Below are 27,914 nucleotides of genomic sequence, written 5' to 3' on the forward strand. Positions count from 1 at the left end.
TGGGCAGTGCAATGTGTGTTTCAGAGGACCCTACCTCCACCACGATTCAGACTAAGACTGGGCTTCGCTTGAAGCCGACCTTGCGCTCTCCACTCTCCCTCTTCTTCTGTTTCATCCCCTCCCTTCCGAGTTCTTCTCAAGGAAAACTTCCTGGATCCAGCGCAAGCTCTCCGGATCCCCATCGCAGGCTCTGCTGCTGGGACAGCTGCCCCGATTCAGTTGGTACGGGAGCCGTCCCAGGAAACAGACTGGGTGGGGTCCTGAAGGTGCTGGGCAGCTGTGAGTGGTGACTGGTGGTGTCGCAGAACAGTCCAGGACATGCAGCAGCCCAGCTGCTGAGGCTGCACAGGGCCCGCGAAGCAGGGGGAAGGGGCGCACAAGCGGCAGGAAAGAGCATGGGAGCAAGGTCTCACACAGGCTGGGACTGGATGCCCCCACAAACACCGCTGAGCAGATACCGCACAAGAAAGACATTTGAATGACAAAAACAAAACAAAACAAAACAAAAAAAGCCACATGCAAAGAGGTCCAACATCATTAGTCATCAAAGAAATGCACGTAGAGAGGGTAGGGAGGGCAGTTTCAATCATGTGCCTGCCTGGAGATGTCACAGTTGAACTCATTCATTTCTACAATTAATGTGTTGATAAGTATAATAAAAATACAATGAGGTACTGCATGCATACTAGAAGGGCTAAAGTTAAAAATCCTGACAATCAAAGAGATGACAAGAATATGGAACAACCGGAACTCTCCTGGACAACATTTTTATGATAAATTCCATGTACACTGACCTCACAACCCAGCAATTCCATAGCTACTTACCCAAAAGAAATGAAAACCTATGTCCACACAAAGTCCTGTAGTCAAGTGTTTGTGGCTGTGTTATTTATACCAGCCTACACTAGAAACAACCCCCAAATCTATTAATTGATGAATGGATGTGACACAGCCCTTCTTAGGAATCAAAAGAATGAACTCAAAAAAAAAAGTTACGAATGCAACTCAAAAGCACTATGGGAAGTGAAAGAAACCAGACCCAATTTATACAATAATCAAGAAAATGCAGTGGTTTCCAAGAACAGAGGGTGGTAGGGAAGGTCATTGACTAAAGAGAGACACAAGGACATTTTTTGGTTGCAGAGAATGTTTTATCTCTTGACTGTGACTGCTAAGTGATTGCAAATATTGTCAAAACTCAGTGAACTATACACTTTTTTTGGGGGGGGGTGCCAACCCAGGACCTCACACACACTGAGCAAGCTCTTTACTGTTGAACTACATCTCCTCATTGAATTGGACACTTTTTAAAATGATGTGTATTATATGTCTGCCTAAATAAACCTGGCAAAAATACAAAATTTAATAAGCTATAACTACATGCCAGACTCCGAGCCGACACTCTTCATATAAAGATATAATGACTTGATAGTTTCTTCTGCAAGGTTCCAAACTCAGAACTGAAATCAGTGCATAAAGAAATGACAGGAAGCAGAAATCAGCTCAGTGCAGTAGTCCTTCGTCTTAGTCAATTTTCTGTGACTGTAGCAGAAGACCACAGGCTGGGTCATCTACAAAGAGAGGAAGTGTATTCTGGCTTACAGTTCTGGAGCCTGGGAAGTCCAGGAGCATAATGGGCAGGATCTGGCAAGGGTATTGCAACCCGGCAGGTGAAAGGGCACAGGAGCAAGAGAGCCCACCCTGTAACCACCCACTCTACCAATAACTAAGCTACTGCAGTGAGAGACATTAAACCCCCGTAGCAACCCAATGACCTCTTATGGGCCCTACCTCCCAAAACCACCATGGCGGCAGTCAAATTTCAGTGCACGTTTCAGAGTGGACCAACCAGACCATTGCATCCTCCCCAACACCTCTGTTGACTGTGATGAACTCATGTCGTCCCTCCCCACATAAGACATACCAACTGATAGCCACAGTGGACTGCTTCTCCCTCCACCTGACTCCCCAAGTGTTCCCCAGATCACTAAGACCAGCATCAACTGGGGATTTTAGAAATGCCAAATCTCACACCCCATTTCAGACAACTAGAATCAGAATCTGTATTTTAAGCAGATACCCAGATAGTTCCAATGACACATTCCCCAGATATATTTCTAATTCCCAGATACATTCCTACAGTTCAAAGGTGAGTTTGACAAGTTCTGAACTAGTCACAAGCTCACTTCTGTCCCTACCACCCCATTGAGATTAGATGATGACCAAGTCAACTGTGCACATTCCCAAATCCATTTAGGCCAGTATTCTTTGAGTTTCTGTAATATTAACTAAATATTATTCTGTCAATGAAATATGAATGGCAAAAAATTTTGAAGCTAATATGAATGTTTGTGGAAGATTCCATAATAGTACAGTTGCCCCCCTTATCTGAGTGTGGTATGTTCCAAGAACCCCAGTGAAGGCCTGAAACTAAGGATAGTCCAGAACCTTATAAATACTAGGTTTTTTCCCCCTATACATATATACCTATGACAAAGTTTAATTTATAAATCAGGTATAGTAAGAGATAAACAATAGCTAATAATAAAATATAATGATTATAGCAATATACTATAAGGAAGTTATTCACAAGTTATGAATTATTTATTTCTGGAATTTTCCATTTAATGTTTTCAAACCAAAGTTGATCATGGGTCACTGAAACCACAGAAAGCAAAGCCACGGGAAGGTAGAATTTGCTTTACAAACTGCTGTGGAAATAAGCATGAGCAAGATGACTTTGCAAGTCTTTGTCACTCAACCTTTAGAAAGCTAAAAGTGAATGTAGCCAATTCTACATTGTGGACGTGACAAAAGAGGAAGACAACATGGAGTTGTAATTGCTCTGCAATTCACTCCTCTCAGCTCTTCCAAGGGGACTTAATGGTGGAATTTCAAGGTCCATGTCTGAGACACAGGAATTATTTGTGGTCAGGTGCTACAGGCGCAGACCCAGCCAGTCCTGGGCATTCTGCAGGACCCTTCACTGACCACCTCTTGGCCAAACATCCATCCATCCTGGACAACAGCTTCATTTTGGGGAACCCCTGCCTTTAAGGCTCTTCCTCCCCAACCTCCCATTCTGTTCCTTCCCACCAGCTCTCTGCTCTACGCCACACCTCTGAGCCTCTCACCAAAGCCAGCTTCTTTTGTGTTCTTTCACAAAGACCCGTGACCCTCAGCCACTCCAGGATCCAACATGGCGGACAGCAAACCCAGAGAAAGCTTAGCAGAAGATGGTGCCCAGGTCTTGGGAGGCTGCAAAGAGCCACAACAAACACATGACCTTTTATAGACTTTTGCTATGGGTCTCACGGTCCTGACTCACCTGATCATTTTATCATGATCTTAACAATCATGTGACCCAGTGTATTCCTTTCCTTAGTTGCTATAACACATTTCAACAAACTTACTGGCTTAGAGCAGCAGAAAAGTATTTTCGTACAGTTCTATAAACTGTAAGTCTGAAATCAAGGTGTTGGCAAAACCATGCCTCTTCTGAGTCTCTGAGGGAAAATCTACTCCTTGTCTCTTCCCACTTTGGGTAGCTGCCAGCAGCCTTGGCATTCCTTGGTATTCCCTGGCCACGGACCCATGGCTTCTATCTTTATCTCCATTTTCACATCGCATTTTCTCCTGAATGTGTCTATGGGTCTTCTTTTCTGTTTCTTCAAGTTAGGGTCCACCCTAGGCCAGGAATAGCATCACCTTGAGATCCTGATTTTAATTATATCTGCGAAGACCCTTATTCCAAATAAGGTCATTTCTCAGTGTTGGGTGGATATATTTTGGGGACCACTAACTAAACACAGTCCCTACTTTTGGGAAATGGACCTGGAAGGATCAGCTTATCAATCCTGAGTTTCCACCCCTCCTCACGAACTGTTAATCATTTACATTAGGAATATTCCCCAAAGTTTATGTGTTGAAGGCTTGGTCACCAAGGCAGCAAAGTTCATAGGTGGGGCTTTTGGGAAATAAATGGGTCATGAGAATTCTAACCCCACCAATGGATTAATCCATTTAATGGATTAATAATTTGAATGGACTACTTAGGAGATGGTGGAAACTGTAGGCAGGTGGAGTATGATTGGAGGAAGTGGGTTGTTGGAGGTGAGCCCTTGGGGTCTGTATCTTTTCCTTGGCCTCTTCCTTACCCCATCCCCCGCTCCTTCTGGACTGCCATGAGCTGAGCTTCCTCATGCTCTTCTGCCATGATGTTTCAACCCTGAAGTCAGCCCAGTCATGAACTGAACCTCTGAAACTTGAGCCAAAATAAACTTTTCATCCTCTAAGTTATTCTTTTCAGGTATTTTGGTCGCAGTGACAAAAAGCTAACTAACATTCCAGTCCATCAGGAAAAATCTCCATTTGACCTCAAGTCATTAGAAAGTCAATACCTGAGTTTCTTAATTGTAGGGAGGTCCCGGTCCTCTGGTCTCCACACTCTGAGGAACAGGGGATGTTTTGTTCACTGGGGAAGATTCACCTGCCCCTCAAGACAACCCAGAAAAAAGCCAATGGCCTCCTTCAAACGCAAAGCAGATTGACTTGTCATTTTCTGGCTGACACAATGTATCAGCAGCAGCACAGGTAATCAGGGCTTTGTCAGGATACGGGGAATGAAGTAGATGGGGGAGTGAACGACCCATCGTGTGGATGACACAGGAGTGAGAGGATTGGCCCTTTTCCCATCTCCATCAGCCCATCCTCCTTAATTTGATGTAGGCAATGGAGGCTCACCGACTCCTGCATGGTGTTTATGCAAATATATTCCCAAGTCCCTTCAGGCCAACGAGAGCTCTTTCTACAGAGAACATTCCAGAACCAGTGCTGTTGGGGCCCATGGAACAAGAGATGCTCTTTGCTTCAATGAGCAGGGAAAGCTTCATGGAAGGAGAAAACAGACCCTTAAACTGGGCTTTGGAAGCATTCCCAAGCAGAGGAAATGGAATTGAACCAAGCAGAATAGAGGCGACATGTGGCCGAGCAAGGTCTAGGCCAAACACGATGCTCAGTCTAGTAGTAGGTAGAGCAGAGTGTGTTCAACAGGAGTCTGAGGTCACAACCAAGCCCCTTAAGATTGTGCTCAACTGAAGATGTCTGCTCCAGGAGGTGTGCTGCACACCCCAGTCGGCCTGACCTGGCTGGAAACATGTCACTAAGAGAGAGCAAGAAAACTGGAACTCATTGGGCCAAAGGAAGTTGATTCCTAAAGTTGCCTGGTATGTGGTGAATTGTTCTCCTAACACCCCAAAAAAAAGACAGTTAGAGTCCTATCCCCCGGTACCTTAGAATGTGACCTTGTTTGGAGAGAGGATCTTTACTGGGGTAATCAAGTTGAACTGGGGTCATTAGGATGGGACCCACTCCAATATGACTGATGTTCTTATAAAAAGGGGAAATCTGGACACAGAGACAGACTTGCATGGAGGGAAAGACACAGGAGAAGACGGCCATCCACAAGCCACGGGGAAGCTGAACACAACCTTCCCTCACAGCCTCAGAGGCAGCCAGCCCTGCCGACACGGCTGAGGTCTCGATCGTGGATTTGTAGCCTCCAGAACCATGAGACAATGCATTTCTGTGATTTAAACCATCCGGTTTGTGATATTTAGTCACAGCGGCCATAGCAAGTTAATATACTATCCATCTTACAAAAAAATTAAAAAAGGAGTATCTTCCCTCTTCCATGGGCCTAAATACCCTCATCACATAATGACCAGCCATGTTCACCATGGAGTCAAATGCCCTTGGTGAGGAGTTTCGGCTCCACGACTCCTCACTAGCTGGCAACATGGACAAGAGACAAATAGTTCATTTCTTTGAGCCCCAGTTTTTCAACTGCAAAATGGCACTAATACTTCAGGGCTCGTAGGAATGCTGATACTAGGAAATGAGAACGTGCACAAAGCGCTATTATCAGTCTATGATCAGGACAAAGCTTTCCGTAGTTATAGCCTCCTGACTGGACAGGAGGAGAGTGTGCACCTGTCTCAATCTATGCCCACAGCAAAAAGGGGCCCCCAAAAAGCCAGAAGCCACCACCCTCTAAAGTGCAAACCCATGGCTGGCAGAAGACCCTGGCACCCAGTGTATCCATGAACATCTCAGGTGCATGGGGTTCCTGGCAACCCTCGCCCTCTCCCAGGCTCTGTGGTAGTGGGACACCAGTTGGGGCTGTTTGGGTGGGTGGGTGAGTCTTCGAAGTAAGACTCAAGAGCCAACGTCCCCGCTGTACATGGCTCATGCCTCCCCTCACAGAGTTCAGCCCTTCTTTGGTGTTTACGTGTTCAGCTCTCATACAGTTCATGCTGTCAATCACTCATGAATTCATTCACTTGTTCCCAAAGTACTGAGGACTGACCTCGTGCCACTCTACCAGATGTCAGGCATTCAGCCTTGACCTCTCTGAGGTCATCTGTAAAATGGAACCCACCGACAGGGTGTCAGAAGAACAGTTGAGAGTCAGTGCTCCGAAAATGTCCCTTCTCTGCTCCCTTCCTCTCTGGTTAGCATGAGGCTGAGTTCCTCCTCTCCCTTAAAGTAACACTGGCCTTCACCTTTCCAGGGAGACAGGACATGTGCACCCTGAAAGTTCCTCCCTTTATGACAGAAATTTTAAACTTGATCATCTCGGATATCCAGGCCTTACTAGGCAACCAGGTGGGGACCATGGGGACGACAGAGCTCAAGGCTTGTTGGGGTCCTCTGCTGGTCCTGGTTGCCCTTCTAGAAAACAAGCCTTTCTAGTTTTTCAAGAAAAACTGGAGATCCAGATATCACATGAAATCTTCCATTTTTTAAACACTGGTGTATTAGGGTTCTCCAGAGTAACAGAACCAGTGGGATAGATAGATGATGATCGTGAAGATGAAGATGAACATAGATATACACAGATAGATTGATGGATAGATAATAGATGGACTGGTGATAAGGGGAAGAGAGAGAGATTGATTATGGGGGAAGGGAAGATTGCCTCACTCACCTGGGGAGGTGAGCAGGCCCAGTCTGCCGTCCACAGCTGGAGAGCCAGAAGGTCCAGTCTGGACCCAAAGGTCTAACAACCAGGGAGACACTGGTGTACACTCCCACCTGTGGGTGAGAGAAGATGGAATGAGATGTCCCAGCTCAAGAAGCAAGAAACCCAAGGACCAATCCTTCCTTTGCTCTATGCAGGCCTCCATGAGTCAGGTGACCCTGGGTCAGGTGATGCAGGCTCATGTGGGGATCTACTCCACTGAGTCCACAGATTCTAATGCAAGCTCCTCCAGAAACACCCTCACAGACACCCTGGAAGTAATGAGCAACCTGGGCACCCACTGACCCGGGCAAGTGGATACATGGAATGAGCCCTCAGAGGTGACAGCTTTCCACACTGACTTGCACAACCACCGAGGCTTCCTGTATGCAGCTCCCACTCCAGGACCTGCAAAGCCACGAGAGGCCACAGTCTGCAGCTTCCGTGGCTCCCCCAGGTGAGGTAGAACTTCCACAGAGACACAGGCCACCCCTTCTTGCCCCATGGCAGCCAGAGCTCCCGTGAGCTTCTCCTGAGTTCCCACCTGTGTTCTTGTAACTCCCAGATGTGACTCCACATGCTCTGGCATGGAAAAAGCAGACTGTGACACCAGTAGACACATGGGACCCTAGGGAAGTGAACTTGACCCTGGGGGAAGAGGAAGGTTTGCTTGTTACTTTTGTTGGACATCTTTTTAGCCATAATGGTCATATTTGTTGTTGTTTTTAATACACTTCTTCTACTTGGGGATAATTTTGGATTTACACAAGCATTCCAAAGATAAATGAGTGCCCGTTTCCCCTGTGTCCAGTTTCCCCTGATGTTAACATCTCTCCAACGTGACCCTGATATGAGAGTCAAAGCCAAAACATTGACGTTGGCCCACTCCTGTTGCCTAACCTAGAGGCTTTATCTGGACTTCTCCAGTCCTGACACAAACGTCATTTTCTGTTCCAGGACAACGTGGCATTAGCCATCAGGGATCCTGGCTCTTCTGTGAGTTTTTCAGTCTTTCATGCCCTTGACACTTTTGAAGGGTCTTGGTTAGAAATTTTGTAGAATGTTCCTCATTTGGGGTGTGTTTAATTTTTCTCGTGCCTGGACTGGAGCTGCAGGTTTGGGGGAAGAACAGCACAGAGGCAGAATGTCCTTCCATCACATCCGTGAGGTAGAGGAAGCCCACGATGTTCTTCTGGTGATGTCAACCTTGATCTGTTGGACAAGGTGGTAGTGCGAACTTCTCCATGAGAGTTGCTATTTTCCTCCACGTTTTTCAATCGTTGCATCATGGTGGGGTCTGTTGTTACGTACACTGTTCCTGTTGGAAGAGAGTCACTATGTTCAGCCTCCACCAGAGAGTCAAGCTCCTTCTCCCAGAACCAGGAACATATTATTTGCAATTTTCTTTAAAAAAATTTTTTTTAAACTTATTCAATCATTTATTCATCATGTGAACTCATGGGTATTTACTTTTTTCTTAGGGTTACAATCCAACACTGAATATTTATTTTGTTGCTCAAATTGTTCCACCTTCAGTTATATTTGTTTTCAAATATGGTTTTTAATGATGAAGACCTGCAGTCATCGAAGGAGCCTGTGATCAGGCATCGATTGCTTTGGATTATCAGAAATGATTCCCAAGCCTTGATCTTGCACATCAGAGGAGCAAGTGTCGGAGTGATGATGAGCTCAGGCCCTGGGAAGAGCACGGTCTGAGTGACAGTTCTGCCCCCAGGAGCCGTGTGCCTGTGGACAAGGTCTACCTCTCAGTACCTCGGCTGAAACCTTGACAAATGGGATGACTGGACACTTGATAACACTTACTATGCCCAAAATTAGGGAGAACTCACACTGTCTGTAAAGCGTCCAGAACACCATTGAGCACGTGGGGAGCCCTGGTTGTCATTGGCTATGGTCGTCACTGGCATGCTGTGGCTGCAGGTCAGGTTTGGGGTCTCTGCACCCTCGCCTCAGCCTCCAGCTCTGGTTATCAGCGAGAGCGGGTGGGCCACACCTGGAGGAAGGGCAAGGCTGTGAAATGTCGGGGGCCTGACTTCCGGTTGCAGCCCACTTCTGGCCTTCTGCTGGGGCAAGCTGTGAGCCAGCTCCAGGCCCGTTTCCTCATGTGTGAGGAGGAGCCGTGAGGCAGCTGCCCCGCCTTCCTCAGTGATGCGTGAGTTGGGGATTTGAAACTGCGGCATTCAGGGAACACGGTGAAGTGGCTCCAGCTGGCCTGCAGAGTCGCCTCCCCAGGCAGAGGGGCTGAGCGCCTGTCCTCTCCTAGGCACTCTGGGCTGCTCTTTCAGGCTTCAGCCAGCTTGAAGACCCCTCCCTGCCTCAGCTATTCTGCCCCCAGGACCCCAAGCAGAAGCTAAGTAAAGTGACACATCCCTGCCCCCTGCCACTAATCCACTTGTCCTGTGGCTGGTATCTGCCTGGCCAGGATGATAGAAATGGGGACACAGGAAAGGAGATGTTCCTCTAATACACTTCATGAACCTGCTCACTCTGTGCCCTTCCCCTGAAATACGTTCTGGGTGGGAGCTCCTTTTATGTCCTGGAAACGAGGCCACAGTTAACCTCCTGAATTAACATGGGGAATAAGTTTCTGATGAGGACTCAGCCCAAATCCAGACCTCCCCGGGGAATTCCACACTGCCCACCGGTGTACTCCATCTCCATCCCTCTGGGCTGGGGAAGAAGCCACAGGGAGAAGCAGGAGACCCCAGGAAGGAAATGTTTCTGTCTCTCTTCCACATCTGCTCTGCCCACACCTTGATCTTGTTCTTCAGAGGTAGCCTGGAACACTGGCCCAGAACCCCTCTGGAAATCCAAATCCTTCTTCAGGGCCCCCTCTTGCAAGAGGCCCTATCCTAGATAGAACTTTGGATTCCCTTGGACCTGAGTTCAGATCCTGATTCCGTGGCTTAGGAAGACATCTTGGATAAAATACTTTGTAGGATGGAGGTACTAAAACCTACCTCTTAGGAATATCACAAAAACTAGCTGCATGTGTGCAAAGGATTTGGCCTTTGGTAAATGGTCAGAAGGTGGTAGCTTGCAAGGGTATCACAAGTCAGTCTGTAATGTTCGATTCCTCCATTCAGCCACTCTTCATGATGGTCCTGGGTCATGGGTTAGGATCTGAGGCCCAGGGCTTAGTAAAGCAACAGGATGGTCCAGGAGCTGGGACTGGTACCTGTGTTGCCCTGTGAGCCCTAACCTGGAGGTCTTGATGGAGCCTGGGGCTCAGGATTCTTCCCTGACACAGCATTGCCTGAGCTGGCCTGAGGGGTGAGTGAGCAGGTGTGCATTGGCCTCACGGCCAGCATCTGAGCCCCTGGAGGAGGGCCTAGGTGGCCAAGGGAGGCAGTGGCCATCCATGGCCAGGTGAGTATTGGGAAATGGTCCAAGGACCAAGCCGGAAGCACTGCACTTAGGTTGGGGGAGGGGAGGCCACCCACAGGTGAACCACTGGAACATTCCATCCCTTCCACCCCAGCTGCCAGAGGGGTGTCCCCACGCTCCCTATTCATTACCTGACATAACTAATTGCCTGGTGACATTTCCCATATTATAGACAAATGTGAATTATGGGCCCGGCTGTTCCCCTTCTCGTCACCAGGAATCGGTTGATAAATATGTTTATTCGAGGTCAGCCTGGCCTCATCCATTAGAAATATTGTTTTTCTAAACATTACATTGATTTGATTTAACTCTAATCAATTTAAAATGGTTCTGACAATTAACAAAAGCTTCAAATATGACCTTAAAGTAATAGGATTCATTAGCTATGTTTAGGATTAAACTTACCCTAATAGGGCAATTTTTCTTCCAAGGGTATTTGGTAAGCGGCTAGTGGTCAGTCAAAATGAAATCAATTATTATAAATTATACAGTTAAAGTTGATTATGTATCCCCTGCTAATTTATATAAATAAGGGTCTCTGACAATGGGAGTAATTTATTAATAACTATCTCTCCCCCAGCCTGGGATCACACTTCGTGTTTCAGCTGCCAGAGCATCTGTAAGCCATGAAGTATTATTTTCCGGGGCTGCTCTCGATGTATGCTAATTAAACCCATAATTAATTGGAACAGTTATAGTTAAAGACACAATGCAGGCGCCCTTTGCCCTGTTGTTCATGACAGTCAACTCATTCAAAAGGCAATCTGATCAAAAATTCATATGCTAGTTCTGGCTCCCTGTAAGGAAGGCGATCGTCCTACAAAGAGCGCTGGGGACGAGACAGCTGGTGTGCTGGGGAGGGGTGACATGCAGGCAGAACTCGTGTCTGGGTCCCCCACCCCCGCTGCCACCAGCCAGTGCCCCCGACGGGAAGGATATGGACTCTTAGAGTGGCAGAAGGGGATGTCTGAGCCACAGTTCATGAACCGCTGGCCCACAGAGTGTTGAAGAAAAAAGGTCGCCAGAAGTTTACAAATGGAGAACCCTCACTCCTCTCAGAAATTTCTGGTGTTGTCTAAAAAATCAGCATTTCCTCAGCTTGCTGCTCACACTTCTTTACCCACCCCAAACGCCTTCCCTTCCTTATGTTTCGGACTGCCCCATGTCGCAGTGAGCTGGACAGCCATGACCCAGGACACCTCATTTTCTAGGTGGAGAACTGAGGCCCATGAAGAGATAAGTCTTGTCAAGGAGCACAGAGTGGCCGGAGCCCAGGCAGCCTGCACCAGGCTGGTTCCACAGAGCATGAAGGTGCAATTGGCCCACAAGGAGGTGGACCTACCTGTGACCAGACACGACTATCCCTGATACATACCAGGTGGGGCCTGGCAAGAGGAGACTGGCACAGTGACCCAAACCCAAGGCTCAGCAGGTCCTCAGACAGCGGGGTGGAGACAGACCAGCACCATCACAGGGCGTATTTGCCATTGGAAGCCAGAGGCCACATCAGTCTGACCCCATGTTCCTCCAGTCAGGCTGGAGCTCAGAGGGAAATTCCTCTGTAGCACGTAGGAGACAGGTAAGGGACTTCTCTGGTGCCCTTCATGAGGGGGTAGAAGAGACAAGTCCTGTTGACCAAGACATCATGGGCACCAAAGAACATTCGTCTTGGAAATGCCCTGAAAGATGTCCAGGGTCCGTGCAGTTTTCCGTGATTCATCCCACCTTCCAACGAACATGGAAGCCCCAGAGTTGGGGTGCCCCATGCTGGAGGCTAAGAGTTGGGGAGCCCCATGCTGGAGGCTAAGAGTTGGGGTGCCCCATGCTGGAGATAAGGCAACAGGGTCTTCACCCTCTGGGAACCTCGCTACTGGAAGTGGCAGATAGAAATAAAGACCAGGGGTGGCATCAGCTGAGTGGAGGTTACCTTGGAGATAAGGGTGGGTTGCAGGGAGTTTCAGAGATAAACTGGGATGTCCTGTGTGCACGGGAAAGTGCCTGGGAGTGGCAGGAAAAGTCTTGGATCCCTTCCATCTTGTCACCTGAGGGAGGAAGTAGTAGGCAAGTGAGGAGGAGGGAGAGGTGGGGATGGTGCCGGTCTGAGACCTGGAAGGTGTTGGCAAGAGCTTGGGGAGCCGAGGAATGATGTGCTAAAATCAGGAGCTCGAGACAGGCCCTTCCAGGGCCACCACCTCTATCAGGCTTTGGAATCCTTGCAGCCCAAGAAGCCCAAGAAGGTCAGCGTTTGAGAAAGGCCACCTCTGCCATTTAGGGAAGGTCCAGTGTGCATTAGAGGAGGAGGCCCACACTAGTGCCCCAGTTGCTTGGCACACAACGCTCCAGGGTGTGAATGGGCCCAACCATGAGTAGGAGTCCCCATGTCTGGGTTCTAAGCCAGCTCTGCCTCTAATTTGCCTGCACCTCTGGGTGCAGACCTACCTCCCTAGGCCCCAGATTCTCCAGATTTAAACTGAAGGGATGAACCCCATCTGTGTTAGCCAGTTTTCTGTTACTGTGACAAAATACCTGAGATAATCAACTTAGTAAGGGAAACATTTATTTTGGCTCACAGTTTCACAGGTTTCAGTCCATGGTTGCTTGGCCCTATTACTTTAGGCCTGAGGTGGTAGAGCATATCATGGTAGAAGGGGCCTGTTCGCCTCATGATAGCAGGGAAGCAAAGAGAGAAAGAGACTGATATCCCAATATCCTCTTCAAGGGCATGCCCCCGTGATCTAACTTCCTTCCACTAGAACCCATCTCATAAAGACTTCATCCCTTACCAGTAGTACCATGAGCTGGGTAATGGGCCTTTAAATCATAAGTCTTTGGGGGACATTTCAGATCCAAACCATAACATTCCACTCCTGGTCCCCAACACTTTATGTCCATCTTAGAATGCAAAATGTATTCCATCTATCTTCGAGAGTTCCCAAAGTCATAGCAGTTCCAGCATGGCTCAAAAGTCCAAGTTCACAGTCTCCTCCAAGGCCCAAGGCAAACGCTTAGCTGTGAGAACCTGTAAAAATCAAAAGAAAAAGTTACATGCCTCTGACACACAATGGGCACAGGGTGAACATTTTCATCCCAAAAGAGAGGAACAGGAGCACAGAAAGGGAGGCTCAGATCAACCAAAATCCAGAGGGAAATCTCTAGCTCCTATAGCTCCCTGCGGTGTCTGGGGTCCTGGGAGAGTGAAGTGAGCTCCCCAGGCTGGGGCAACCCCGCCCCCACATCCTTGCTGGCTGCAGCCCCCAGGACCTCTCTCAGGATGGCTCTGCTCACTGCCTGCAGCTTCCCTCAGCAAACAATCCACGGTCCTGGCATCTCTAACTTCAGGGGTCTCCACTGCAGCTGCAGCTTCACCCTCACATCTTCCCACATTGCCCTGTGGGGGCTGCTTAAAGAAATTCCAACCCCAGCACACACTGCCCAACCTCCCAGGCCTTCCTGTGAAATCTCAGCGAGCACCACCATGACCCCCTAACTCCTGCATTCCGCATTTCTGCAGAACCAGCATCGTGCAAATGATGCCGAGGTGTGCAGTACGGAGGTAGCCGGGCCCACTTGACCAAGGCTGCAGTGGCCTCTGAGCGCTTGGATGGCTGAACGCCAAATGAAAGCTGTTTGGAAGTGTCCACTGAAGCTCAGTGTGTACCTGCATGGTGACCCAGCAGTTCCATTCGCAGTAGAAATCACACGTGTGTACACCAGAACACATGCCCAAGAACCACCACAGCAGAACCACCGCGCTCAGGGGCCACCAAATGGAACAACCCAGATGTCCATTGGCAGGAGAGCTGATGACTTATGGTGTGTCAGTGTCACAGAGCTCTGCCAGCAAGGAAGTAGTGCTTTTGATAGACACAACATCCACAGCGTGAATGGGAGTCAGACAAGCGGGGCAAGGTCTGTGACTCCCTTTACATCAAGTCCAAAAGCTGGCAACATGAATCTGTGGTGACACAAGTCAAAATGGCAGTTATTGCAGGGTCAGGAGCATGACTGGACATCTGGGAGCAAAGGGAGCCTGTGGAGGTGCCGGGAAGTCCCCGAGGTCAATCCAACACGGCCGCAAGCGTGTACGGGTACAGACAAGCCCCGCACAGGGCTGCCGCTTAGGATGAGAAGGCGCATCCCAGAAACAAAGAAAGGAAAGGAAGCTGCACAGTTAGGCTCCCCAGGGCCTGGACTCCAGCCACAGTGGGATGGGTCCCCTTCCCACGGTTCTGCACAGGTTGGCCGCAGAGGGGTCGTCCGGTCAACCTCCCCAACCCACTCCCACCCCACAGCCCTTTTTAGAGTCAATGACAGGCTCTGGAGCCAGGTGGTCCTTGTTCAAACCCATGGCATTGCCTGGGGTTCGGCCTCCCCCTTGGGTAATGGAAGTGAGGCTCTGAAGGATGAGAGCGCACAGACAGGGCGTTCTTCCCCCAGGGCCAGATGTTCCCCAAATCAGGAAACTGAGGCCCAGTGAGCAGATGCCGTCTCTTCTGTCAAGCTTCTCATCCTTCAGCTTTTATGTTGGCTCTTCCTCTGTCCCCAGCGTCCTCAAAGCCATTATGGCCTCCTGTCTCAAGCAGTCTATCCCACAATTCCTTCCTTGTCCCTGGCTCAGGGTGTCCAGGTCCCACAGGCCTATCTGCGTGTGCCCAGCCCTTGTCCAAATCACCTTCTCCCTCACAGCTTTCTCCAGCACACAGCCGGCCTCAGCCCTGCTCCACTGTCCCTGCCACCTTTACTCAGTCTGTCCTGGAACCTCGAGCTCCTGCGGCTGGGAGTGTGCAGTGCATTTCCCTGGGGTGGGGGAGCCCTGCAGTCTCTCCTTTTCCTCCTCCGCAGAGAGGCAGGGCCAGCTCAGCTCCTGCCCTGAGGGCCTGGCCCTGGGGAAGCCAGTGTGCACTTCCTGAGCCCACAGGCTGTGAGCCCCATAGCACAGGTCTGGTTGCTGCTCACACTGGTGAGACCACCCAGCTCCTTTGGTCTGAGTTGCTCCACCAGCAAAATAAGACCCTCCATTCCCTCCCCTGCAGGGTGAGGGAGGAGGCATTAAGGTGTCTCCTGGGCAGCGACAGGGAGAGCTGAACACGGAGGGAAGGGCAGAGTGGAAAGGCCCCAGGTGGTCCTGGCCCAGTGTTTTATACCAAACCAACTGGGACACAGTCCTCCTCCTCCTTCTCTGCCTCATGGTGACAGTCACCACTGGGCTGCCTCCCACTCCCCAATGTGATCTTGACACTTTATGCTGTTCCCTGCAGGATCCCCATCCTCCGAATGGCCCTCCTGATCTAGAGATAGCTTTGTGTTGATTGCAGCCATTGGCAGCGCCTGCCATGCCCACCCCTTGGGTGTGGTGAGCTCTTGCCTCACCCTGGGGTACCAGCTGCCATTCACGCCCTCACTGATCTCCAGGAGCCCAGCCACGCCCCCTCCAGCCTTCCGTCCATTTTCCCAGACACAGCCCTTGCTTCCCAGGGTAGCCAGGACATGGGCTCTTTCAAAACATGAAAATGCACTTCTCTTTTGAACGACCTCCAAATTACCACTGCACACTCCCAAACACCTCCACTGTATTTGATTTACAGCTCACAAACTTTCTTGGGTCCATTATCTCCTTCTGATAAATGGTCCCTGCCCAGCCACCCTCCCTGCGTGCCCTGTCATTCAATCAAACGCTGGTTTTAATTTGGATAACAGTGACAAGAGAAAAATAAAGACATAAAAACCATCTGCAGCCTCTGTAATCTCTGTAGTTAATGTACTCCCTGCTAACAAGTTTCTTGGTCCATTCACAAATATTTTTACAAACAAAATCAGGTCTATTAGGATATATATGTTTTCAGATCCCACTTTTTTTCACCTTATATTGCATGAACATTTGCTCATGCCCTTAAGAAATGATGTTCTAGAAGAATTGTCAATGCTCCCTACTCCCCAGTTCAGCTAGGTCATCGTTTAGCAAAGTCTGGCACATTTAACTTCCAAGTTTGATCTTTTGATCAATAATTCTGCCTGGAATCTTATATGTGCTAATCTTGGACACACATAATCATTATTTCCTTAGAAAAAATTTCTAGCAATACAAGTGCTGGTCACAGGGTAGGTAAAACCTTAAGGCTTTTAAAAATAAGCACACATATATGGCACACCCATGTGACTCAGAATTTGTGTGTAATTGTCAAGGGGCAAGAGAGGCTGAGAAAGAACCAAGCCAAAAGCAGCCAGCAGTCGGAGGAATCTGAGCTCACTTCATACCCAGACACCACCACAATGCCACTTGGGGAGGGACCCACACAGCACCAAGGTCCTGAATGTCACAGTGAGATAGGACAGAGCAGACTCAGTCCCAGTTCCCTGTGTGAGAGATGGAGAAACTGAGAATGAGAGAGAGGTCACCTAGGAAGGTCGTGACTTCAGTTCTGGAATCTTTCTAACATAGCTCTGTCCTTCTTCAAGGTGAGTCCGGCCCAGAAGGAGCAGGCTAAGCCTTGGTGTGGAAGTTCTTCCCCTACATCCTGAGCAGAGCAGGAATGAGAGAGAGTTAATGGGCACTGGAAGGCCTGCAGCCAGCCTCATGCAAGGAATAGCAGCCTCATGAACCTGCAGGAGCCCCTGAGATGGGCCAGGCCTGGTCCAATGGATTTAGTTCCATTGTCCCTTAATGCATACCACAAAATGAGTGAAGATGGGTACCCTGGCTCTCTAAAAGTTCCTGTTCTCACTTGCACAAAAAGCAGTTTATGCAGGTCTTCTACCAAATGCAAGCTCCTTCTGGATTTCCTGAATGAAAAACCCTCCTCACCACCGCAGTGGTTAGGGCAGTGGCTCTCAAGCCTCTGTGTGTACATGTGACCACTGGTGGGGGAAAGGAGGTGTTCAAAATGCAGATTCCAGGACCCGCCTGAGAGGTTGGTGCCATTGGGTTTGGTGCCACGCCCCCCAGTCTGGGTCTCTAAAGCTCCCAGGATGATTCAGAGGCTCCCATGATGATCCACAGCTCACTCCAGAAACACTGATGAGAGTGTGGCTGATTTTTATATAGGGATCCTGATGAAGCAAGTTGTAGGAAAGTTAATGCAGTAGCTGTTAGGCTTACAATGAGGAATGAGAACCATTTAAGGGGTGTGACTTCAGGGTCCTATTATTTACCTGCTTTCTTCTCCTGAAGCTATAGATTTGTAATTCATTTCTCTGCAGATCCCAGAAAGAACTCCACACCTGACCTTTCTGCAGTCGCCCAGTAGATGGCACTAACTCATTCTAAATGCTGTTGGTAGAAGGCGACTAGAAGCTCAAGATAGATGGAGAGACAGAGACAAAGGGCAGTCAATTGTGGGAGAGGACAGTCACAAGCAGGAATGGACACCACTAATCAGCTGTCTTGAAAAGACACAGAGAAAGTTTAAGCCATCCTGCATATAATTTGTAATCTGCCATGTAGCCCTGATTGCCACATTTGTTTTTAAAAGTCACCTGCTGCTCCCCAAACCTGGGTCTGCTTTGCTAACTTACTTGGGAGCTGGGATATAGGGCATTGTCATAACCTACAATGACCACAAGATGGCGCTGCTGCATTCAGAAGGACAAGATGCTTAAGAGTAACAATCTAAAGAGCACAAACTGAAAATAAGATCATGGAGGCAGAAGAGAGGTGGAAAGTGACATGTTGATTAGACTTGCAACTGTCTCTCAAATTCATGATTGCAATATTACCACTGCTGCTGCTGCTTCTGATGGTTACCATGTAGTGAGGGGTTTTGAGGGCCAGGCACTGTGACAAGCACTTTACATACATGGTTTCATTTAAAGTTCATAAAAGCCTTACAGAGAAGTTCTACAATGTCTCTGCTTCTACGAGGAAATATTATGTGGGAAGCAGAGACTGGGACCTCTTGTGCTGTCTCAAAAGAAATGCAGACAGTGGTCTAATTCTGGCCAGATCCACAATAGTGAATGGGGTGGCCGCTTCTATTCACAAAAGGCTGAACTCCTTCTTTCATTCAGCAAATATTTGAGCACCTACTTTGTGCCAGGCACTGATCAAGGTGAAAAGGAAAGAGAACTGAAGGAATCATAGAAGACCCTGGCTTCTAGTGAGGAGCCTGCAACACCCACATGGTCAGAGGGTAAGTGACATGGGAAACAAAGAACATCAAGTGCCTAAAAGTACTTGCAGGGACACTTGAGATGATGTCAGTGGCAAACTGGAGCTGCTCCCAGGGCTCATGATCATTAAATTTTCAGCAATGTGTGGACCAGTTCTTAAATGCATCCATTATTAAAATTAAATTATATGAACATAAAATTAAATGTTATATTTAAAACAAAGGTAGTAAAATACTCAAAGTTCTTTACTTCCTAATTATTTTTACACTTAATTCTTTTATAAGTATTTTAGACAATGGTATTTAATACTTTACCATTATCTATGCCAAAGATAAGTTGTCCTGTAAAGGGTCACTTAGTAAATATTTTAGGTTGTGCATGCCATAAAGTCTCTGTCACATCCTCTGTATTCTGCCCTTATAAAGCAAAAGCAGCCACAGCAAGTGCATAAATGAATGGACATGATTGTGTTCCAGTAAAATGTTTTGAAAATCTTAGATTGGGTTTGATCCACAGGCACCAGTTTGCAGACTCCTGGTCTGTGCTCAGGTACTTTTGTGTACCAAATCTGTACAATGAAAACTCTGAACACGTTTGTTAATCCTACTGTGTCTCTTTTCCCAAAGATGTCACTTTGGTAGTTGCAACCAGCCACGGTGTGGGTACTTATACCACACAATCAACAAAGGCTACAAATCAGGGCTCCCTGCACCCTGAAACCTGATTGTCACACTTAGCAGCACCCCAAGGCTAATGGGCTTCAAGGGCCTCTCTGAGGTGCTCCACTAGACAGACACCTGAAACTGTCTGTCCTGGAACAGCCCAGCCCACCTGTCACAGGTGGCCTACAGGTAGAGCTTGGAAATGCATAGGAACAAAACAGCCTGAAGTTTACAGAGACAGCAAGATGGTCAGACACACTTGTGTGAAATGCATACAACCCCATGTCATCACCCCACCCTCAACAACTCCAGAGCGACCTTGCCCTCTGTGGTCAATCAGACCCCAGCCAAGAAGCCATGCATAGTGGTCCAAGGCCTGAACGCATTTATTCCACAGGCTGGTGAGACCAGCCTAGCACCAACTGGCACCCACAAGGTTAGACCTCAGAGGTCACTTTCAATGTCTCAGATGGTTGGAGAGGGACCAGGGAAGCATGCCAGGTAGAATCAATTTCCTGGCCAACTCTTAGGTCCTAATGCACCCTGAAACTACCTCCTCTAAAAAAGGCAATGAGGGCTGGGGAGATAGCTCAGTCAGTAGAGTGCTTGCCTTGCAAGCACAAGGCCCTGGGTTCGATCACCAGCATCGCCAAAAAAAAAAGGCAATGTTTAAAACAGATTTGGGTGTTATTTCTAAGGGGATGTTGACCTCTGAAATTCAGGAGTTTTCATAAACCCCTAGGAAAGTGGTGAAGTACAAAAAGAGTACAGACTTGCACATTTTATCTGCATTTTGTGATGAGAATCACTCCGCTGTGTGAATTACCCAATTTCCATGATACCCAGTTCCGTCTGGCTCACCTAATTGCCCTAATTAGATCCCAAAAATGACTGACTCCCCTTCAGTAAAATTCAGCACTTGCAAAGCCATCTACCAACATTGGCAATCCAGCCAAAACTGAATGTCCCCAGTTCTGCATGGAGAGAAAGGCTGCCAAAAGCAGGCCCCTCCCCAGGTCGCTTCTGCTTCCTTCCGTCATCCACCTGGTGGGCTGGTTTTGTTTAAGACAACTAAAGCTTATGATGTGAAATGTATATACATTTCCTGAACAAAGATAATATTCCTGAACAAAGATAATAGCCTCCTCATGACACACCTAAATAGTTATCTTTATCCGAGTCCCCTTCACAAATACGGAAATGTCCATCCTACTTCCAAACTCATTTCTACCGTCTCCAGCACATGTCCACCATATGTTTCCAAGGCCAGCAGCTTTACAATAGATTTCCTACCTCCCATTTGGAGTTTGTCCATGTTCTCTTATTGGAACAGAAAGTTCCACCAGGGAATGAGAAGTAGATCCTATTTCGCCCAGAAAACTCCATCTCTCTGACAAGTGGTTCCCAGTACCGGCTGCATACTGGACTAGTACAGAGAGCTTTGACAAATGCCCACTGCTAACCCCGTCATCAGAGATCCTAGGAGGCCTGGAGTGGACACAGCACTGGCATCGTGGAAGTCTCCCTGTGTGGATTCAACCTGCAGCCAGGATCAAGAACCCCTGCTCTGGGCAGTGCACCCACACCATTCAGGTATAATGAAGGATAAAGTGGGTGAGCAAGCACAGAAGAGAGGTCCAGGGTAGCGCCAGAGGTTCCTCTGGACAGGTTAGCTCTCTTTAGCAAGGACTCATTTGTACTTGACTCTGCATATCCACAGATGGGCACATGGCTACTATCCCTATCCCACCAATATACCCAAAGAGGAAGATGGGAATCAATGCAAAATTATACAACCCTTGAATATGACAAGGAAAATCAGTGGTGTTTTGTTATCAGCATGTTCATTCAGCTATGTTTTTTTTTTTTTTAATAGAAGCCTCCTTGGCTACACTGTTAATACCAAGATTACTAAGACCAGTCTAGCTTTCCCATGTTGGCAGAGGAAGTGACATAACCTCCAAGTCATTTCTGAGGGAGATTTATTGTATTGTTGCCTAAAAGATCCAAGTGAAATCTCAGTTCCTGTAATGTCATGTGACCATTCCTCTGGGTACTATAAAGGTAAAGCCCCCAATTGCCTCCTTAGTGGCTATGGGGACCAGAACACACTGCTCCACAGTAAATAGCTCTGTGCCATGTCCGTGGGTGGTGACATGACACGGGGGAAACACGGCTGGTGGAGTGGCTTGGAGGCTGGTGGAACTGAGTTTCAAACAGGATCAGAGCTTGGAAATGCCAAGCTAGATCAAGAAACCACACAACTCCTGACGCCCGGGCATGTCTCCCAGAATAGGATGAGCACGTGAGGGTTTCTAAAACAATTATCACAACGGCAGAGGCTGGATGAAGACAGCCGTGCCCAGGTGCAGCATTTCCAGGGGAATCTGCCATGCTGCTACTGTAGCAGACACGGATGACGTCACAGAGACCTAATTCCAGCCTTCTCATCACCCATAACCATTCCCCAAAGAAGTCAAGGAAAAGGAACCATAAAAATTTCATTTTAATGATACAGAAATATTATATAGTACATTTCTTTCCACAGCAGCACTTCATTCATCTCTAAAAAATTTAACAAAATTAAGGCTAAATCAGAGCAATCTGATAGTAAAGGGATATTTTATGTGATGTTATTCTTAAAGAATATTTTCATAAATATAGGACATTCTTCAGGCAAAAAAAAATGTTGAACAGGATACTAGAAATGGAAATGCAGGACAAATATGCTCCTTTGCATCAACCTGCTAATAACCATGACAACCCAGGGAAGTTTCGGGGCTTAAATGAATGCTTGCAGTATGATGCTAAGACTTTCCAGTGTTAAAATTCCACAGTTCAAGACCATTTTATAATTTAAAACCAAAGACAGCTGGGTGGCCAGCACAATCCCTCTTGAATAAATAGTGGAAGAGGACAGTATTTAAGAGCAGAAGAAACTTGTACTTGAAGCTATGGTGCTCAGAAGGATGATTCCTCCATCACTGGCCCAAGGCCCAGGAAACCCAGTAAGGCTCTTGAGTATACTGGCTAAACTCCTGCATTTACCATGATTGGGAAGGATGACTCTTATTTCTCTGCCAGCTCTTTGCTATTTTTTCTTTTTTTTTTTTTTCTTTTGGCACTGGGGATTTACCCAGGGGAGCTTTACCACTGAGCTGCATCTCCAGTTCTTTTTATTTTGGAACAGGGTCTCACTACATTGCTGAGACTGCTAAATTGCTGAGGCTGGCTTTGAACTTGCAACCCTCCAGCCTCAGCCCTCTGAGTTGCTGGGATCATAGGCATGCGCCACCGCACCTGGCACACCACTGTTTTCTGACTCAAGGGAAACCATTCAGGATTTAGAGTAAGCGGAAGAGGCTCTCCTACCTCCTGTTCTTCCCACAGTAGACAACTAAGGGAGGACAAGGGAGAGACAAGTGCCCTGCAGAAGCCTCACTCTCTGGAGTCTAGAGAAAGTCTAGACAAGAGGGACAATCTGGAGAGCCACAGAAACCCTGCCTTCCTGTGTCTCTCTCCGTGCACATCTTCTATGAGGGCTTCACCTTCATCCTTCCTTACCCCTTTGGTTGCACACTGGCTTCCACTTTAACATCCTCTTTCCCTCCAGACCCCACACACTTGTTTTAGGGAATGCAAAGGTTTTCAATGATTGAGAATTAGTGGCGTTGTCTATATCACAACCCTTAGGGAAGGTGGTCGTATGCCTCTCCTATTTTAACAAGGACATACTACTTTATAATAAAAGGACCCTTTGCCCCAGAGGAAAATCTTCCCATGTAATTTTCAAATTTTCATCATAAAGTAGCAGATAGCAAGAAATGATGTAATTGCTTTTAACTTCACATGAGAATTTTGTTTTTCTATTTCTTTGGCTCCCAGAGCCTCAATTTCCCCTAAAGAAATAAAATTAAAGGAAAATGTCCAGATAAATAACATCAGATATGCTTTTAAGACTTATGTTCCAAAGATTGCTAAAACCCTAGGAAATAGTTGGTTGAGGTACACACACTAAAATGCATTTCTTATATAAGCCCATATGTAAACACTGATAAATATGATTAATATTCAATTACTCACATTTATGTAGAATAAGTAATACGACAGCATTATATGATCCCATAATCACAAAAAGATAAGGGACCTTTGAGGTCTTCCACTTCAGTGATTTCCAACCTGACTGGTCACCTGGTCATCAGGTTCAATGGTGAGCTTTCAAACAACAGCCCTGGCATGAGGAGTAAGATCCAGCAGGCATGGCCTGAAACCTTGGAACTTTTTTAAAAAATTTTTCCCTATAAAATTCAATAGCCTAATCACCTCATTATCCAGAGGAAGAAACTAAAGCTCAAGAAGTCAGGATGTCTAAGGCTACAGATCAAGAACAGAGAAAGAACCCAGGTCTCTTGTCCCCTAGTCTTCTACTTGCCTGTCACACCACATTGTCTCCCAAAGCGTCCCTACAACCCTCAAACTTAAGTTAAGCAATAATTAATAGTTGTTCTGCTGCTGAAATTAGATGACAAGCTGTTTGGGGGCAGGGACTGGGCCTCACGTGCCCTGTGACACAATCCTAGGCATCAAATCAATGTTCCAAAATACTGTTGATGGCAGTCACTCAACTAAGGCCTCATGTTGAATACTGCACTCACATCTCTGTCTCCAGTCATCCAAATAGATACAAAAGGACCTAGATGGATATTGAGATCCAGCCAATCCAGTCAAGCAGGGGAGTAACTCCTGGATTTATGAAGAGGACACATTTAAATAACCAGGAATTTGAGTGACAATACAAGTGCCATAAGAGTAATCACTGTCTCATGCTTATTCTCAAATGACATATATGAAAATACATAAATGTAACTAAAGGATAGGAAGAACCTGGTCATTTACCTAAGCATTTGACAAATACAAGTTACAAAAATTCTAAACTGTTCTAAGGAGAAAATTCTTATAACGACTATATTATGCTGATTTTTGTAACTGTTTCTGTGTTTTCCCAGTCTTAGGAGACATTCTTTTATGGATGGAGTCAGACTCCTTTATAAAGCTGATAATGAGGAATGGGATACACTTAGTCTCTATATTATTAACATGGTTGCTTCTCTCTCTCTCTCTCTCTTCCCCTTCTATAAACAGACAGACACACACACACACACACACACATACACACACACACACATATTTATTTGGAGGTGGAGGAACATGATTTGTTATATTTTCTAATTGCAACTATAGATTATGAACCATGTTATAAAGGAAGTGATTCTGCTATATTGTAATTTTGAATGTACATCTGAAAAGAAAAAGGATAATTAAAACACTTAATGTTTAAGGAAATATTAAAAGGGACTTAAGACTGAAAGTTAAATAAATCAATAGACATATCAGCCATCTATGCCCTGGAGTCCAGCCCTGATTGTACCCCTAACAAACCATGTCTGCCAACACAAGAAACAAGAAGGATGAGAAGGGAAGGGACAGGTAACGGAAGAAGTGCCCCAGCTGGCCTCGTGGTTAAGGGCATTCCCACTTAAAGGAGCCTCCACGACCAAGCCATGAAACCATGCAAGCACCCAAACAAGTCTTTGAGTCTTCTACCTTGCACTCGATCTTCCTCAGCTTGGATTTTCAACGGTAGTTGTTAAATCCAATCTTACCCAGATAGAGATTCCTACCCATTCTTCCAGAATCATGACCTTTCAAATCATGCTGACAGGCTCCATTTTTTCATTAAATGCCAATTGCTACAGGGTGACTGAACTCAAGATGGTCAGAGCTAGAAGACAGCGTGGATGCCATTCCACGACCCTCACTCATGCCAAGGGTGATGTCGGCAGGCCAGCCTGCGGAAACCCTCACCTCTGTGCTCCTCCAGTCACCACCTCACCCTGACCTAAGCACACAGCTGTACAAAGCCTGGTACAAAATGTGTCTACATTTTCATTAAGAAATGAGAGAGATTCTGTACCTTCTTATGATTTATAAAGCTGATGAACACTAGCAAAATGGAATGATAAAACTAAAAGGTAAAGTACCTTTAAAAATAACTAACTGCATGGTTTGTGAAGACTCCACTTTTTTGACATTAAGTATTTTAAAAGTCATTTGCTATATATATGACATCTTTTCTGTCTTTCTGCAAAAAAAGGAAGTTATCCCAGAAAGACAAATACCACAAAAAACACTCAGAGAATACACATTCCACAGTATTAACATTTATAATCTATTGTTCTAGTCTACAACATCCACTGTGGTCTACACACACTATGGAGAGTACCTAAGAAAACATCCATTTTCTATTTAATTAATCAGAAGGAGGATAAAGCTGCTGCTAACCTTGCAATAAAATATGATTAATAACTGTCATTATCTCAAGTGAAATCAAACCAAACTAAGTCTGACTGATCATACTTAAAATAATTCTTATTTAAAATAATAGAGGTTTATTTAAAATAACCTCTTATTTAAAATAATAAAGGTTTACATATCTAATAATGTCTCTGGGGAAATGTTAATGAGTAATTCTATATGCCAATTTTATTTTCTTATGGACTATATAATTGCACAGAAATATATCATTTACTTATCATTCCAATCCTTTCATAAAATTTACCATGCCCTGTTTCATAAAATAGAATCACTCACACACACACACACACACACACACACACACACACACACTCACACACAGACATGCACCCTGCTAATTGACAGTTATTCCTATGACTGAAGAGCTTCAACTGGACTACTCAAATCCTCCAAGAAAATCACATCAAAAATGGACATTTTATGACAAAATCACTCACTGATCTCAAAAACAGAACAAATAGAAAACAACGCCATTAAAGGAATTTCAGTATTTTTCTGACCACTATTGCAGAAACACAGAAACTCAGCAGATTGCAGACATGCAAGAATCAGCACTGTATAGGAAAGAGTTAACAAGTCAAACTCAGTACATCTTTAACAACTGGATTGAAAGTAGACTCTTAATAAAACAAAATTATTTCTTCCTCAAGGCATCTGTTAGCTACAAAGGAAAAATGATTTCATATCCTTGGTCCATAAAGAAGAAACATTTATTTACATTCTCAATGGACTAAAATAGGTTTTTAAACTGTCACAATTAAAATTTTATGCTTCCAAAAAATACCATATGATCAATGCACTTAACTTAAAGCTTCAGGTAATAATAACTTCATTTAGACTTCTTAAAAAACCAACACAAATGTACTTTCTAGAGTGCAAAATGCTTCTTATTAAATACTTCAGTAACACAAAAGCAGTTGGTTTGGAAACACACAAATCCTTTTCTGAAGACCATCCCCACAAAGACGCCCACTGCCGGCAATGGACGCTGAACAGAAGCCCCAGCGAGCAGGAGCAACCCTGGAATGTACGCGCAGTCTCTTCACCTCTCCGGATGACTCAGCTACTTGTACAAGCTCATGGTTGGACTCTGGTACATGCACATGTATGCATCACAAAGAAGTCTGCGTGCACAGCCTTGGATTCTTCTGGAGTCCAAGGAATGCAGATCCTCCGGAGACATCTTCAAGTATTCTCCCACCTCCGGGCAGGGCGTCACTTGAGGAATGTTGAAGCCATTCTGACCTCCTAGGAGAAGGAAAAAGAAAGAACTCTTAAGGCAGTGAAGTTCTAGACCCTCCCTGCCCTGCCAAAACAAGCTAAGTGTCCTAGAATAGAGCACAGGCTGATGTTCAGCATCTGAAGACCTTACTCAACTTCTGATTTCTAGAAGTTAAAGCTCCTTTAACTTGTGACAGCTTTCTCATCTCAGCATCTGAAAGGATTCTGGGACCACAAATGAATGAAATTGGTAAAAGCACATGTATTCTGAAAAGAGGGCACAACCTAATTTCCAGGATTCTCTCCTAGGCAGTTGTCATTCAGGGATTAATGCAATCTACACGCACACACACAGCGTTCAGCTCTTCACATTTCCATAACCCTCCCAGGCATGAGCACCTGGCATGCTCACCAAGAGACTGGCCAATTTTGAGCACGATAACATTTCCCTAAGTTTTAAAAATGTATTTGCACACCTCTAGTACAGTTTGTTTTACATATCATCAATCTGTGCATGAAGATGCTCTGACGCCCTTTGATTCGGGAAAAGCCCTCCAGTCTTTAAAAAAACAAAAAAACAAAAAAACACTCTCCCAGTGACTTTTCCTATGCTTTTGAGTCACACTTTTAAGCCCTTACAGAGGGGCTGGCTGCACCCTTCAGGTACTCTAGAGCTGAAAATTCTTGGTCTAGAGCTTGGGTTTCTGGTCACGAGGCTCTCACTAGGAGCATCTAAGGTTATTAGAAAGCCACCAGAAGATGGGGACTAGGGCTTGAGAGAGTGGTTAAAGGAAAACTGGGGGGTAAGAAGAAGAATGGAGGAACTTGGAGGTCAAACGACCTTGCCCAGGATCATGGACCTGTAGGCTCCAGACAAGTAGCTGGCAGCTGTTGTGACAACTACTTCACTCCAGACACCTCATCCGGTCTCTGGCACTCTGGCATGTACTGAATAATGACTGGATGGACATCCTAGCAAATGACCCCAAAGAGCACTTCCTCTCCCATTTCAGGATGAGACATGGTACATACAGAATGGGTTTACTTTCCCAAAGAGGGCATTTACTCCTGCTTTTAACTTGTGCCATCTGGAAGACAACATACTGTAGGGTCAAAAACTA

At 46.3% G+C, this 27,914-nt stretch overlaps 1 protein-coding gene across 15 annotated transcripts in view; it reads right to left on the minus strand.

The window, feature by feature from the left end:
• Positions 1-27,914, minus strand: part of Cyld (CYLD lysine 63 deubiquitinase) — a 142,844-nt gene that overhangs the window by 55,518 nt on the left and 59,412 nt on the right. For 10 of the 15 annotated variants that reach the window (XM_047527742.1, XM_047527739.1, XM_047527744.1 and 7 more), the window contains 2 exons: positions 26,619-26,820; positions 12,981-13,448 (listed from right to left, as the gene is read on the minus strand). In XM_047527742.1, the coding sequence (XP_047383698.1) occupies positions 26,636-26,820 (185 nt within the window). In that variant the 3' untranslated portion in view covers positions 12,981-13,448; positions 26,619-26,635. Of the gene's footprint in view, positions 1-6,988; positions 7,096-7,565; positions 7,670-9,017; positions 9,036-12,356; positions 12,472-12,980; positions 13,449-22,235; positions 26,821-27,914 lie in introns of those variants that run through there. The other 5 variants (XR_007105356.1, XR_007105357.1, XR_007105355.1 and 2 more) reach the window with 5 other exon arrangements.

The sequence above is a fragment of the Sciurus carolinensis genome, chromosome 16 (genome assembly GCF_902686445.1).
Source record: "Sciurus carolinensis chromosome 16, mSciCar1.2, whole genome shotgun sequence".
NCBI lineage: Eukaryota > Metazoa > Chordata > Mammalia > Rodentia > Sciuridae > Sciurus > Sciurus carolinensis.